This window comes from Giraffa tippelskirchi, chromosome 5, assembly GCF_054371585.1.
Source record: "Giraffa tippelskirchi isolate mGirTip1 chromosome 5, T2T-mGirTip1v1.2.pri, whole genome shotgun sequence".
Lineage (NCBI taxonomy): Eukaryota > Metazoa > Chordata > Mammalia > Artiodactyla > Giraffidae > Giraffa > Giraffa tippelskirchi.
In genome coordinates, this window is record NC_137279.1 from 149,876,648 (window position 1) to 149,892,170 (window position 15,523).

Consider the following 15,523-nt stretch of genomic DNA (forward strand, 5'->3'; position numbering starts at 1 on the left):
GTTCTTCAGGGCAAGATTTAAATGTGTTTTGAATAAATACTTTGCAACAATACCCAAAGGATAAGAAAAAGCTGGCTGCTTTTGGAACACACCTCAAAAATCACAAAGCCAATAAAGTTTTCACTTGACTTACCTTTATGGTCCTCCATCCTTGCCTTAGATATCTGCATGTAATACACATATTCTGGGCAGTTTTACTATAAACACAGATTCCTTGGAAAATAAAAAAAGGGAAAAGAATAGAGATAACCAATTTCCATTTGGTAGGTTCATATTAATCCCATTTTCAATTTTTTAAAGTAAATCTTATTGTACTTACCCTCCTTAATATAAATAAGCCAAGCTCTCTATAGAAACTTTGGAAAATAGAGAAAATTTAAAAAGAAAGGCAGCTTACTAAAATTTACTTTCACTACTCAAGAAAAGCCCACCATCATTTTAGTGGATTTCTTTCTCATTATTTCCCCTTGCACTTTCCTTAATTTTCTTTTACATACATATGATAATATATACTCATTATTGTATCTTGTTTACTTCATTTAACATAAAATAAGCATTCCACAGGTTATTTACAAATTATTTTAAAGTAATTTTAATATTTATATAATAGTCTATTAAAAGGATACACCATAGTTTATTTAATCATAATCTGTAATCAGATCTGGCACCATGATAAACAGAACTGCATCATTACCCAAAGACTGAAGTTTTTTTTATTATTTGTGATTGTTTTTACTAAAGGTATACTTTAAGGAATAAATAATATCTAAATTTTTAATAATCTTGAAAGATGCCTATAGTCTGACTGCTTTCCAAAAGAATTATTAGTGATTGAAAATTTCATCAGCAGTGTGTGAGTTTTTACTTTGCTTTACTCTAACTAGCACTGTATGTTATCTTAAAACACACACACACAACATTTTGTTGTTTTGATAGGAAAAAAAATTGTATTTCATGGCTCTTTTAATTGGTACTCTTCCTTATATGTTTTTAGGGTATAGTTATATACTGATTAGGGTTTGTTTTTAAGGCAAGATTATTTGACCATTTGATGTGTGTACAATTGATATAGCTTTTCAATTTGATTATTCTTCTGGATTACAATCTTGGAAACCAGAAAAATTACTCAGAATAAAGGCATTCTTTTAGTATAATTAGATAATCTGGAGGCTTTTAGGTGATCTAAAATCCAGAATTATTTACAAAACACAGATGTAACTACTTCAAACAAGAATGTTTTAACGTCTAGGACATTATATTTCTTACTTACACCTTAGTCCTCGCATCATACAAAGTGTATCCCTATCCATGCTTATTATATTTTTTCTTTCTATTCTAACAGATAATCAAAGAATGAAGTTGGACTTTTTATTGCAATTGCTGTCCCTGAGTTTGTGTGTTTCTTCCCACCTGAGAAAGAGAATTTTATGTTTTGATTTGGATTATTTCTTCTTTTGCATCTTTTAAAAAAATTTTAATGTTTTTTTCTTGTCAGCAATATTCACTGAGACCAAGTTTTTTACTATAATCCATGTCTTTAAGTATTCAGTCAGCTTCTTGGACTGGATATTGAGTATTACATTTAAGAAGTTGGGCAAGATTGCACAGATGGTGACTGTGAAAAAATGAGAAAAAGAAAACCCCATCTCCCCGGAGTTTCTCCCAACTTTAAACCTTTATGTGAATCTCAACTGATGTGGCTATATTTACATTTTAGGGTAGTTTTGATTTTACAATGAATTTGAAAAATCAGTACAAGCTTTTGTCAATGAAAAGTCAACTTATTGAGAGCAAGAATTCAGTTAACAAGACATAAATTTCACAAGATAGAAAACGATGCCAAATGAAGGCAGGAAGATACCATGACCAAAGATATTTATGTAAAATGCATAATTAATGTTTTGGAGATGTTGTATTCTTCTGTGCTAAGCTGGGAACTAAAAGTCCTAAATCTGTATTCTGGTTATGGATCATTCAGTTACACAGTTCAGTTCAGTTCAGTTCAGTCACTCAGTCGTGTCCACCTCTTTGCGACCCCATGAACTGCAGCATACCAGGCCTCCCTGTCCATTACCAACTCCCAGAGTCCACCCAAACCCATGTCCATTGAGTCAGTGATACCATCCAACCATCTCATCCTGTGTCGTCCCCTTCTTCTCCTGCCCTCAATCTTTCTCAGCATCAGGGCTTTTTCAAATGAGTCAGCTCTTCACATTAGGTGGCCAAAGTATTGGAGTTTCAGCTTCAACATCAGACCTTCCAATGAACACTCAGGAGTGATCTCCTTTAGGATGGACTGGTTGGATCTCCTTGCAGTCCAAGAGACTCTCAAGAGTCTTCTCCAACACCACAGTTCAAAAGCATCAATTCTTCAGCGCTCAGCTTTCTTTAAAATCCAACTCTCACATCCATACATGACCACTGGAAAAACCATAGCCTTGACTTGACGGACCTTTGTTGGCAAAGTAATGTCTCTGCTTTTTAATATGCTGTCTAGGCTGGTCATAACTTTCCAGCTTAATTATCATTTTTCTGTCTTTGAAGAGTGAAAGCTGTGATACGGCTAAAGACGCTCTTGAAATATCATAGAAAATAATAATGAAGCTAAGTGATTAACTACTGAGTTAGAGCATTAAAAAATAATCCAGGTATACCTTCTGATTCACTCCTAGCAATTCAGCATTTCTTACAAGTTCTTCTTGGGTGGCATACAAAAAGCAAAATTAATAAGTGGTATAGGTATAAACTACCAAGTTTTGTTACTTTTTTATGGAATAAAAGGATCTGGTTTGTGTGAAATAAGAAATTCTGTGGACTTTAAAAAAATACTTTGAGTCATCTACTATTTCTTACCTGATGTTCCCTTGTGTGTGCATGCTCAGTTACTAAATTTTGTCTGACTCTTTGTGACCCCATGGATTGTAGCCCACCAGGCTTCTCTGGCCACAGGATTTCCCAAGCAATAATTGCCTTTGTGCTGTGCTTATTCGCTCAGTCATGTCCAACTGTTTGCAACTCCATGGACTGCAGCCCACCAGGCTCCTCTGTCCTTGGGGATTCTCCAGGCAAGAATGCTGGAATGGGTTGCCATGCCCTCCTTCAACCCAGGGATTGATCTTCCCAACCCAGGGATCGAATCCAGGTCTCCTGCATTGCGGGCAGATTCTTTACTCACTGAGCCACCAGGGAAGCCCAAAAATACTGGAGTGGGTAGCCTATCCCTTCTCCAGGGGATCTTCCTGACCCAGGAATTGAAACAGGGTCTTCTGCATTGCAGGCAGATTCTTTACCAGCTGAGCTACCAGGGAAGCCCTATAATTGCCTTTTTCTACCCATAAATTCAACTAACATTTCTTTCCCTTATCTTTCTGTCCCCTCTCTTCCTCCTTCTTTTCCCTCTCCCAATTCACCTAATTCAACACCTATTTATTGTTGTGTGCTATGCCAAGGGCCATGCTGCCAAACAAGGACACCTTGGAAAGAGATGATACTATAGTATCAGCAGTGTAGAAATAGGATCTGACACTGTGACTAACTGTCATTTCTGCCAGTGAAATGAAACCAAAATAGTTGAATCATCCCTTTGGTATGCTTGAACCAGTTGTGAATTACCTATAAACTATAATTCTTTTCACTCAAACATGTATTGAAATGGCCTTAGGTAACTAGCACAAAACATGCTGTACATATCCCTTTATTCAGGTTTAAATTCAACATGTTTTACTGAGCAAGTAGAATTTGCAGACCATCATAGGGCTGTTTATACTCCTGTTACCTCTGTCTTTCCATCATCAAGCTATGTTTGTCTGTCATCTATTTACTATTTTATTTTTACAAAAGAGGGTAAGGTTTACAGAGGGGATGCCCAATGTCACTTAGCTAATGTAAGTAAGATTTCAGATCCAAGTTTAAGCTTTTTGATTCCAGGTTCATTGTTTTCCCTACAGCACAGTGCGATGTGAGAATTGTTGTAATGATATTTCATTTATAAGACAGTGTGATCTAGTAATAAAATCATAGGTTCTGGAATCAAATTTGGATTTAAATCTGGCTGTGCCATTCATTAGCTCTATGAACTTGAGAGAGTTAATTTCATTGAGTCTCAATGAATTAATCTGTAAACTAAAGACTATAGTACTTACTGTGAGGTTATTGTGATAAGGTATGTAAAATGAATGCAACACAATAGGTACTCAATAAGTATTAACTGTGATTAATTCTTTATCTAGACTTACCTCCAATTGTATAATACAAGTCCTCAATTTCAACTATAAACTGACTCCCTGACCATGTGGGTTGAAATATCATGGACAGAACCAACTTCAAATCCCTGGATGTTATTCTTCTTGATTCTAATACCTCATAGTTATTATTTTTGCCCACACAAAACCTACTCATCTCCCACATGTTTGAATCACATCTTGTCCTTAGCCTTTGGACAATTTAAGTATAGAAGCCCCTCGTTACTCACAATTTTAGTTACCAGTGGTCAAACACAGATTGAAGATATTAAATGGAAGATTCCAGAAATAAACAATTCATAAGTGTTAAAATTGCATGCCATTCTGAGTAGCCTGACAAAATCTCCTAGGGTCCCGCTCTGTCTCACCTGGGATGTGAATCATCCCTTTGTCCAGCATATCCTATTCATTAGTCATGTGGTAGCCTACTTAGTGCAAAACCACTGAGGTTTTGCAGGGCTTGTTCTTCAAGCATTTAATATGTTTTACACTTAACAAAGGCTCCAAAGCCCAAGAGTACTGATGCTGGTGATTCGGATATGCCAAAGAAAAGCTGTAAAGTACTTCCTTTAAGTGAAAGTTCTCTGTTTAATAAGAAAAGAAAAAAAAAAAAATATGCTGAAGTTGCTAAAAATCTATGTAAAAAGAAGTCTATCTTTGAAATTGTGAAGAAGGAAAAAGAAATTTGTGCTAGTTTTGCTGACACACCTCAAACCGCAAAAGTTACAGCTACAGTGTGTCATCAGTGCTTAGTTAAGGTGGAAAAGGCATTAAATTTGTAAATGAGTTATTTAGACAGAGCAAGAGAGACCGCATTCACTAACTTTTATTATAGCATAGTGTTATAATTGTTTTATTTTATTATTGGTTATCATTATTAATCTTTTACTGTATCTAATTTGTATATTAAAATTTTAAAACAGGTACATATGTACAGGAAAAAAGCATAGTATATATATAAGTATGTGTGGGGTTCAGTACTATCTGCGGTTTCAAGCATTCACTGGGGTCTTAGACCATATTCTCTAAGAATAAGGGAGGACTACTGTGTCCTTATTATTTTCTTACCTCTCTCTCCACCTCTGAACATGTAGTGCTCATTTTGATAATTACTATATTATTCGTTAAATATTTTCATTATGCATGTCTTTTTCCCTTAACAAAATTCTATTTCATGGTGGACAGGACACTTTTCTTATATTTTCTTCATGGGTCTCATACCACTAGTGCAGTATACCACTAGTACACCACAAAAAATGCTTATATGGTAAACTCTAAGCAAAGGTAACATTCATGTGTGATACTAGCTATTGTAAATTTAAATGAATGTGATAGGAAGCCCTTTGTTTCCATGCTATTGTTCATCTTGGGAAATTTCATGTTAAACTTGCTGATTTAAAAATGCTACATCCAGGCAGAATAATCACATGCAGTTTAATATGATAATGTTTATTAAAACTCTATATGTGAAAGTTTAAGGTAATAGGAAAAGCTAGAAAAATAATGATCATTTGGTAAAGATATTGCTCATACAATTAAGAATATCTTTGTCTAATTAGTCTGAAATCTTATGTAGAGACAATATATATCAGTATAAAGTACTTTTGATACTTCTATCTTTAATCCACAGAAATGTATACATTGCATGCTAAACTCACCTGAGATAATAACCTCTGTAACATATGTTCTCAGATAATCTGGATCATGATTCAGTAACACATACTGATTTTTAGCAAGTGTCTTCATCTACATTTTCTTTATTATCCTCAATAAACAAGAATTCTCATAACCGTGTAATTGAAGACAGAACTAAACCTCAAAATAAAATAAGTCTCTTTGGAACTCTGCCAAAAGAATATTACATGTAGAAAATAGTGCTTGATCTACAATTTTATCGCAATTATAGTAACTATTGTAAAGCTCAATGAAATACATATACAAAATGTATACAGTATTAATATGCTTTAAAAGTGGTCAGTATAGACCTTGTTCTTGACTATGGATCTTCCTGACCCAAGGATCAAGCCCATGTCACTTAATGTCTCCTGCATTGGCAGGCAGGGTGTTATCACTAGCGCCACCTGGGAAGCCTGTAAATTTGTATATGTATCTTAAAGTGGACTATGCTCCACGAAATATATGAAAATTCAAACAGTGTTGAATTGATCTACATTTTTAGTGTCTACAAGAATGACTTTCAAAAATTCAATAAATAATGTAAACCGGGTTATAAGAAAACCGTATAAGCTATTTAAGAGAACAAAAATGTTTTCAGTCTCTTCAGTACTTGGAAGCACTTTTAAAAGTCTATTGCTAAGATAACTGTAATTATTCAGGCACCTTAAGGATCTGAATAAAATATGCTTAGCTTGATATGCTTTTCATTAATCACTACGAATACTTAGATATTTAATGGTTGTCTTAAAAATATTTGTGCTTCACTGAGGAAACCAGAATTGAAAGAGACACATGTACCCCAATGTTCATCGCAGCACTGTTTATAATAGCCAGGACATGGAAGTAGCCTAGATACCCATCAGCAGACGAATGGATAAGGAAGCTGTGGTACATATACACAATGGAATATTACTCAGTCATTAAAAAGAATACATTCGAATCAGTTCTAATGAGGTGGATGAAACTGGAGCCTATTATACAGAGTGAAGTAAGCCAGAAAGAAAAACACCAAACAGTATACTATCACATATATATGGTATTTAGTTAATCGGTAAAGATAACCCTATATGTGAGACATCAAAAGAGACACAGATAAATAGAACAGTATTATGGACTCTATGCGAGAGGGCGAGGGTGGGATGATATGGGAGAATGGCACTGAAGCCTGTCAATTATCATATGTGAAATGAATTGCCAGTCCAGCTTCAACACATAATACAGGGTGCTCGGGGCTGGTGCACCGGGATGACCCAGAGGGATGGGATGGGGAGGGAGGTGGGAGGGGGGTTCTGGAAGGGGAACACATGTACACCCATAGTGGATTCATGTCAATGTATGGCAAAACAAATACAATATTGTAAAGTTAAAAAATAAATAAATAAACTAATTTAAAATTTAAAAAAATATATTTGTGCTTATGTTTTTCATGAATCCAGGCTTTTACTGAATATTTTAATTCAAAATATGTCTAGGCTTATCCCATAGATTAAAGTGTTTCTCTGTTTTATTCACATTCTAAAATTTCATTTTATTGTCATTATCTGAAGTACTTTATGTAAAAATAATTTGAACAATATGCATTTTTAAGAGTTTTTGTAGCTTTTATTTTTTAAATTCTCAACCATATTGTACACCCCCTGTGGGAAGGACCTCTGTTTTATATATCTCTTGTACCTACAGAGCCCAGTACTGCGCTGAACACAAAGAAATTGTTCAATAAAAGCTTAATGGAGAGTCTAAGTGGCCTGAATGCAATCTATTTATAGTAATAAATAGCAATAAATATAGCAATCTATATTAGTAATGCCTGAGACACTTGGTGTGCTTGGTATGGGGAAGGGTGGCATTTAGTTAACAGTTGATTCTTTATTTGCTTTTCCTCTTTGACGTTGTGCTCTTTTGGTCAGTCTTTAAATCTGAGTAGTGCAAAGAGTCTTCTTTAGACTTTTTTAAGAAAACAACTGCAAATATTTTTAGAGAATGGGGCAATTGCTGTTAGGAAAAAATTGAGCTAAATAGAAATCTACATATAAAACTAACTTGTCTTTAGTTAGCTAAGTTATTTCTTACCTTGGTATAGGAGCTGAATTTTACTACACTTAGAATTAAATGAAAGTGCTGCTGAAGATATATAGCTTGTGGAATAAGATTAACGTAATTTTCACATATGAGGGCAGTAGAAAATTTTCATTTTATGATTTTTTTTGAGCAAACTATAGTGTTCTCTTTTTTGAAATAAGTATGCCAGAGCTGTAGTAAATGAATAACCATCATTAGTTGATTTCTGAAAGAAAGTTAGTGGCTGTTGATTATGGTTTTTATCAGTTTAGTTAACTTATAATTGAAATGCAGGTATACATATAAAACATTAGAAATTCAGTAATAAGCACTAAAATACTATGGCACAGGAAGGGCAGAAGAGATTCCACACTAAAAAGCCACATTGCCCTTTAAAATACAGAGTTAAACCAAAAGAAGACTACCAATAGAAATGCAGAATTAAAACAAAAGGATGTAAATTTTTTACAAGACTAGACAAAGTATGATTTATTAAGAGAGTAGGGAAAATGTGATAATATGTATTTAATAAGACTGAAAAAAATGGAAAAAAGATTGAATTAACCTTGTTTTTATATAGCTAACCTTCTTTTATGTTCTGTTAATTCTACCAGTATTTCTCAATTCTGTCTTTTCATCATTAATACCATGTTTTAAATCTATGCCTCCATCATTTCCCATCTGAATTACCCCAGTAGCCTCTGTCCTGATTCTGGTCTTAGGCCCATTAGTCACCCTCCACATCTGCTATCAGAGTATGACTGGTGTTAATAAAGATTGTCTCTCAGGGCATCTGTTCATGAAGAGGAGTGCAGTTCTATGGTTGGCCCATAGGTCTAGTAGAATAGGATTACAGAACCCAGTGATTGTGCTACTCTTAATTTATCTTGCAACTACTGCCATATTTCAAAATCTACCCATTGGTACCACGTGGGAAAATGACAGATCCTAAAAGGGAATTCAAGGAGATTTGGTGCAGTGTTTCTCAAACTTACCCAATCATACTAACCACTCTAAGTTTATTTTATTAAAATAAAAATATCAGTCCCTTCCCTGGAGGTTGAGTCTGAAATTCTGGCATGAGACCTAGGATTTTGCATTTTTAAAATAAACTTCTTCTAGGTTATTCTTCTCATCAGGCAGATGTGACAACATTGATGAAGTCTAGTGTTTCTCAAAGTATATCCCCAGATCAATACATTAACATTATTAGGGAATTTATTAGAAATGCAAATTATATGGCATCATCTGGCCCTGAATCAGAAACCTCAAGCCTGGAGCCCAGTAATCTGTGTTTTAGAAGCCCTCTGGGTGATTCTCATGCATGGTAAAGTTTGAGAACTCTGTATGTCAAATGTGGCCCAGAGAGCTGGAAGTAGGGAGTGTATGTAGTTTAGGAAACTCACCTAACCCAGATTCTCCTATGACTGAGTAAGTCATGACTTCAGTCCTGGTGGTGATTGCTGCTTTTCCCTTGACATCACTCCTTTCATATTTTCTAAAGAGCAGTTTGATTTTGTGGATTCCTTTTTGGTTTCCCAATTGATCAGGGTCATGACCTTCTCTCTTTCCTGATCACAAATATACTTCATTATTTATTTTTCTATGTGAAATCCTTCTGTTGATTAACTTTCCCCTTAAAAACATTGGCTGACTGCCCATTTGGCTCTAATTATTTATGACTGAGGCTCACACTTTTATCAAAATGTTTTTCAGTATTAGTATGTACCCAGCCAGTTGCTATGATATTTTTTTTTTTAAAGAAAGGTATAATCAGATAACGAACTGTCTTATTCTCTCTTCTAAGTCTCATCTTTTTTCACCTTTTGGGGACCAAGGCAATGCTGAAAGATATTGTCTTTTAAAAAAAAACAAACATCATTTTGAAGGCTAACTAGGAACACTGTTAATGTGCAAATATTCTCATTTAACATATAGGAACAGAGATAAAAAGAGAATCACCAAGGAGACTATTTGCTACCACAACAGTGAAGAAGTTGTATTAGTTTGCTAGGGCTGCCATACCAAAGTACCACAGATTGAGCAGCTTAAACATCAGAATTTCTCTCATTGTTTTGGAGGATGGAAGCCCAACATCAGGAGTTGGAAGGCTTGGTTTCTCCCATGGATGGTGAGGGAGATTCTGATCCATGCTACTCTCCTAATTTCTGGTGGTTTGTTGGCAATCTTTGACATCATTTGACTAATAGACACTTCACCCCGCATAGCATTCTCCTTGTGTGTATGTCTCATGTCAAATTTCTCTGTTTTTAAAAATAAGAATATGAGTCCTATTGGATTAGTCCAGTTTAGTTCAGTTCAGTCGCTCAGTCGTGTCCGACTCTTTGTGACCCCATGGACTTCAGCAAGCCAGGCCTCCCCGTCCAACACCAACTCCCAGAGCCCACCCAAACTCATGTCCATTGAGTCGGTGATGCCATCCAACCATCTCATCCTCTGTCATCCCCTTCTTCTCCTGCCCTCAATCTTTCCCAGCATCAGGGTCTTTTCAAATGAGTCAGCTCTTTGCATCAGGTGGCCAAAGTATTGGAGTTTCAGCTTCAACATCAGTCCTTCCAATGAACACCTAGGACTGATCTCCTTTAGGATGGACTGGTTGGATCTCCTTGCAGTCCAAGGGACTCTGAAGATTCTTCTCCAACACCACAGTTCAAAAGCATCAATTCTTCTGTGCTCAGCTTTCTTTATAGTCCAACTCTTACATCCATACATGACTACCGGAAAAACCATAGCCTTGACTAGATGGACTTTTGTTGGAAAAGTAACATCTCTGCTTTTTAATATGCTGTCTAGGTTGGTCATAACTTTCCTTCCAAGGAGTAAGAGTCTTTTAATTTCATGGCTGCAGTCACCATATGCAGTGATTTTGGAGCCCCCCAAAATAAAATCTGACACTGTTTCCACTGTTTCCCCATCCATTTCCCATGAAATGATGGGACTAGATGCCATGATCTTAGTTTTCTGAATGTTGAGTTTGAAGCCAACCTTTTCACTCTCCTCTTTCACTTACATCAAGAGGCTCTTTAGTTCTTCTTTGCTTTCTGCCAGAAGGGTGGTCTCATCTACATATCTGAGGTTATTGATATTTCTCCCAGCAATCTTGATTCCAGCCTGTGCTTCCTTCAGCTCAGTGTGTCTCATGATGTACCCTGCATATAAGTTAAATAAGCAGGGTGAAAATATACAGCCTTGATGTATTCTTTTTCCTATTTGCAACCAGTCTGTTGTTCCATGTCCAGTTCTAACTGTTGCGGCCCATTCTATTCTAGCAAGACCTCATCTTAACTAATGGCATATGAAAATGACCTTATTTTCAAATAAGGTCGCATTTTGAGGCACTAGGGGTTAGGACTTCACCATATGGATTTGACTGGGGCAAGAGGAACAGTTCAACCATAACGGAATGGTTGTTTGATATAGAGAGGAAGTTGTATCTAACCTCCAAGATCACAAGACCTAAATGATGTTGTTTTGGGAATTTAATGGGTTTAGGAATGGAATAAAAATCTCAGTGACACATGACAGCCCTGGCTCCAATTGGAAAGACAATTCAAAAGTGATCATATTTCTGATACTGAAATATCTGGAAGTTTTCCCCATAAATAAACAGTAAAAAGGTCATAAAACCTGTGGTGGGAAAGATTTTGTGTTTGTACCAGGTTTTAAATGATCAAATTAAAATCAAATTGCTCTATTTATTCTGGGAAGAGTGGGAAGTTGTAAGAATTCTTGCACTTATGTTACCAGCTCAGATTGATTTCACTGCTTTGAATAGTCACATTTTTACTCGGTAATTTCCAAATCAGAGCAATATACTCATCAAGATGTTGAAGTCTGAAGGGAGACCAGATGTTACTCATTTAAAAGAGGATAATTAAGGATTTACAAAGTCATTTGAACAAGTGAGCATTCAAACAGGTATGAACCCAGAAGGTAATGGTATGTCCAGTGATTGCCTTCTTGAGTCAGGTTGCTTATTTGGGGATTTTTATTTATGATTTCATGCCTGTACACAAACCTTCAAAAGAACATGACAAGCGGTTGTATTTCTGCTTTATCTGCTCATTGAAGTCTCATCTTGGGTTGAGTGTCAATTGTTGACACCATGTCATGTGGGTGCTCTGGACACCTCTGAAAGCTATTCATGATCACATGGAACATTGTTCAGTGTTAATCTAATGGGTTAGATTGACTTAAAGGTTGTGCCAGTAAAACTCCACTGGCAGTACTTTTTCATTTCATCATTGTATTTATGTACACCCCCAAATAGTTTTAAAAAAAGAAAAACAGTGGTTGAAAAGACATGTACTTATGTTTCTGGGAAGTGATGCAATTGTTTTTGGAAAAATAATGAAACTTTCAGCATATTTCTAGAGTTCTTTTTGTATCAACACTTCTTGCTATGTTTTCATAGTTATGGTGGGAGATTTTGCCAATACCCGGCTATTACTAATCTGGTACAGAGCTGAACAAATCATTTTCTTGAAATGGTTCCTCAGTAAAACCTAATTATAAATGCCCATAATTACTCAGGGTATCTGTCTATATAATAATGATTGTTGGAAATAGAGGGACTACGTTATAGGATTCATTTGACAACACTCATTGTGTACTTAACAATTTCACATTTCACACCCTGAAATTGTACGAGCAACTAAGCCTTCTTTATGGTGGAGATAATTACCCAAACCTGTAGAGGTTCTCCCGTTAGGTGAAGGTGGCAATAGCTACCTGAAGTGGCATAATAGCAAAAATTTAGCTAAGACCAGTCCTAGACTGGGTACTGGAAAATTCCTCTGTTTCATAGCCTTGCATTAGATGTCTGGTCAGTTGTCTAAAAGATAAATGTAAAATTGGTGATGAGGTTAGTGGTCCTGAAATGAATTTCTGTAACAATTTCACCCAAGAATAAATGACAAATTAAACAGGGCCAAAGTCTTTCAAGCAGGAGGTTCTTCTTTGGGAACAAATAACCAATTTCTAGTGATATTATCAAAAGTGTTATTAAAAGGTTTTACAACGCTTATTTCTCTACTGGGGAAAGAGGTGAAGGACAGAATAATTCTAGGGCCTTCCAATCTCTGCTGATAGAACAGTATCAGATCATTAAGAGAAGAAAGGTATCTCCACATAATTTTTGTTTTTCTTATTCAGGATTTTTCTTTCATTCCTTCCCTTGCTCCCTCCCTTCTCCCCTTCCTCCCTTTCTCGCTACCTCCCTACTTCCCTCCCTTCCTGCCTTCCATCCAATACTTCTTAAGTTAATAAAATCTTGACTATGTGTTTCTTGGGAATAGGAATCAGAGAATAATGTGAATCTATATGATGCAAAGGGAAAACAAAAGTAACATTTTCTAAAAGTTACAAGTATATAAATGCTTTCTATTCACTATATCATATAATACTAACATCCTATGAGATTGTTAATGCAAACTTCCACTTTAGAGATGAAAATTTCCCATTTTAGGCCCATCTCTACATTATGACTTAATTACCTTACTTTCCCAACATCTATAACTTCAAATGATCAAACCAGTGTTAAAATCCAGATTTGTCTGGCTACAAATCCTGTGTTTTCATTGCATCTTCCAAGATGTTTCCAGTGTTTAAAATTGAGAAGAGATAGAATATTATAAATTATATTAGCCACTAGGAAATAATTATAGTTTCTTAAATGATAGGACTCAAAAATTTAACATCCTTCTTCATTTCCTTCTCTTTTCATTCACATAGGAAGAAATGGATTTCTCTGAAACCATGAATATTATTCTTAGCCAGAATACATGGCCATACAGGATTCATCACCTTAATTTTATTTTCAAGAGCATATTTATAGTTTTTTAACCCTCATGTGTCTTCTTTCTGTTTTTCAGTTATTTTATAAATGTAGAAAACATAATTTCACATTCCCAATTATATGACTAGTGAGAGATACCTGCATTTCATGATGCTGTGCTATTAATTCAAGAAATGTTATCAAATTTGCTCCTCCAAAGCAGGGAAAAAAAAAAAACTATGATAGTGAAAGGAGAAAGTGTATCACACTTGAAATCAGAGCTAATGGTTTTGGATATATATTCTTCTGCTTCCCATCTATGTGAATTTGGTAAATGATTTAAAAGCTTTACGCGTTAGTTCTATCATCTGCCATGATAAACTTAATGCCTTTTGGCAGGATTGCACTGAGGCTTAACGTGGAGATAACACATTAAGGCATTGTACATTTTCAAGTCATGCAGACACACAAACACACAGCACTAGTACTGCCAGTCCCTACTTCTGAGCCTGTAGGAGATTCTGCCAAACTATCATGGTACTTCCCCAGCAGATTCTGGACAGTCTCATAAATGGAAGCCTTATCAAAGTCTTCTTTAAAGACTGCACAGGAGACCTACCCAGCTTCGTGGGTCTAACAAGCCTGAGGAATCCTCTTTGGCATCTTGGGTTTGGGTGAAAGGTACCCCGCTTCCCTTCACCTGAATGCCATGAGACGAACACCATGTTAGAGCTTTGGTCCATTAACTCAAGTTATTTCCTATTAAAATGCAGCTATTTTAATGCATGGTTTAATGAGTGATACAGACTTTTCTGGGAGCAGTTTGTAGCGGAGGGGTTGGAAGAAGGCAAAGAAAGCATTAAGTTACACAGAGAAAAGGGAAGGGCATACTCATGACTAGGAAGAAGTTTGCATGGGGGAGAAGAAAGGGGAAGTGAAGGGATAAATGACAATTCCCCCAACCCCCGCCCCTCATTTTTGCATCCTCTTCAGATTGAGTCCTACCTGTACGGATATTTCCTTTTTGACTGTTAGTCAATTTACCCCTGTGCTGTGCTTAGTCGTTCAGTTGTGTCCGACACCATGGACTGTAACCCACCAGCCTCTTCTGTCTATGGGGATTCTCCAGGCAAGAATACTGGAGTGAGTTGCCATGCCATCCTCCAGGGGATCTTCCCAACCCAGGGATTGAACCCAGGTCTCCCACGTTGCAGGTGGATTCTTTACCATCTGAGCTACGAGGGAAGCCCTACCCCTCACAAAAATAGCTATTTATATTGAATATCATCTATGGTTTGGCATCCTTATAGGCACTTGACATGTTAAACTGTCATAGAACAACTATGCTATTATCTCTCTTTAACAGCTGAGTAAACGAAAGCTCAGAGAGTGAGTAAGGTACAGAGACTGGATTAAAACCAGGTCCATTTCAACCCAAACCTTCTCATTTTCTGCCAATTCTACCATCTGTCATGCTGCTCTGATTTGGAAATTTGTATTTTCCTTCACGTCAAGAACATGAAGGAACTGGAGATGTTCCTTGTCAAGATGTTCCTTCCTATGTCAAGGAGATGAGGTTGTATAGCAGCAGCAACAACAACAATAAACCTCTAAATCTTAGTGTCTTAAAACAATCAAGTTCTCTTGCCCTCATACCACATGTCTGCTGAGGGTCAGGTGGGGAGACTTGGCTGCAGGTCCTCCTGCTCAGACACCTGGGCTAACAAAGGCTTCAAACATCACCAGATTC

General features: G+C 36.2%; 1 protein-coding gene across 3 annotated transcripts in view; it reads left to right on the top strand.

Moving 5' to 3' along the window:
* PTGER3 (prostaglandin E receptor 3) overlaps positions 1–15,523 on the top strand; it is a 212,806-nt gene that overhangs the window by 85,463 nt on the left and 111,820 nt on the right. For 2 of the 3 annotated variants that reach the window (XM_081490647.1, XM_081490652.1), the window contains one exon: positions 1,343–2,806. The exons of the other annotated variant lie outside the window; for it this stretch is intronic. In XM_081490647.1, the coding sequence (XP_081346773.1) occupies positions 1,343–1,346 (4 nt within the window). In that variant the 3' untranslated portion in view covers positions 1,347–2,806. Of the gene's footprint in view, positions 1–1,342; positions 2,807–15,523 lie in introns of those variants that run through there. 3 annotated transcript variants of the gene reach the window in all.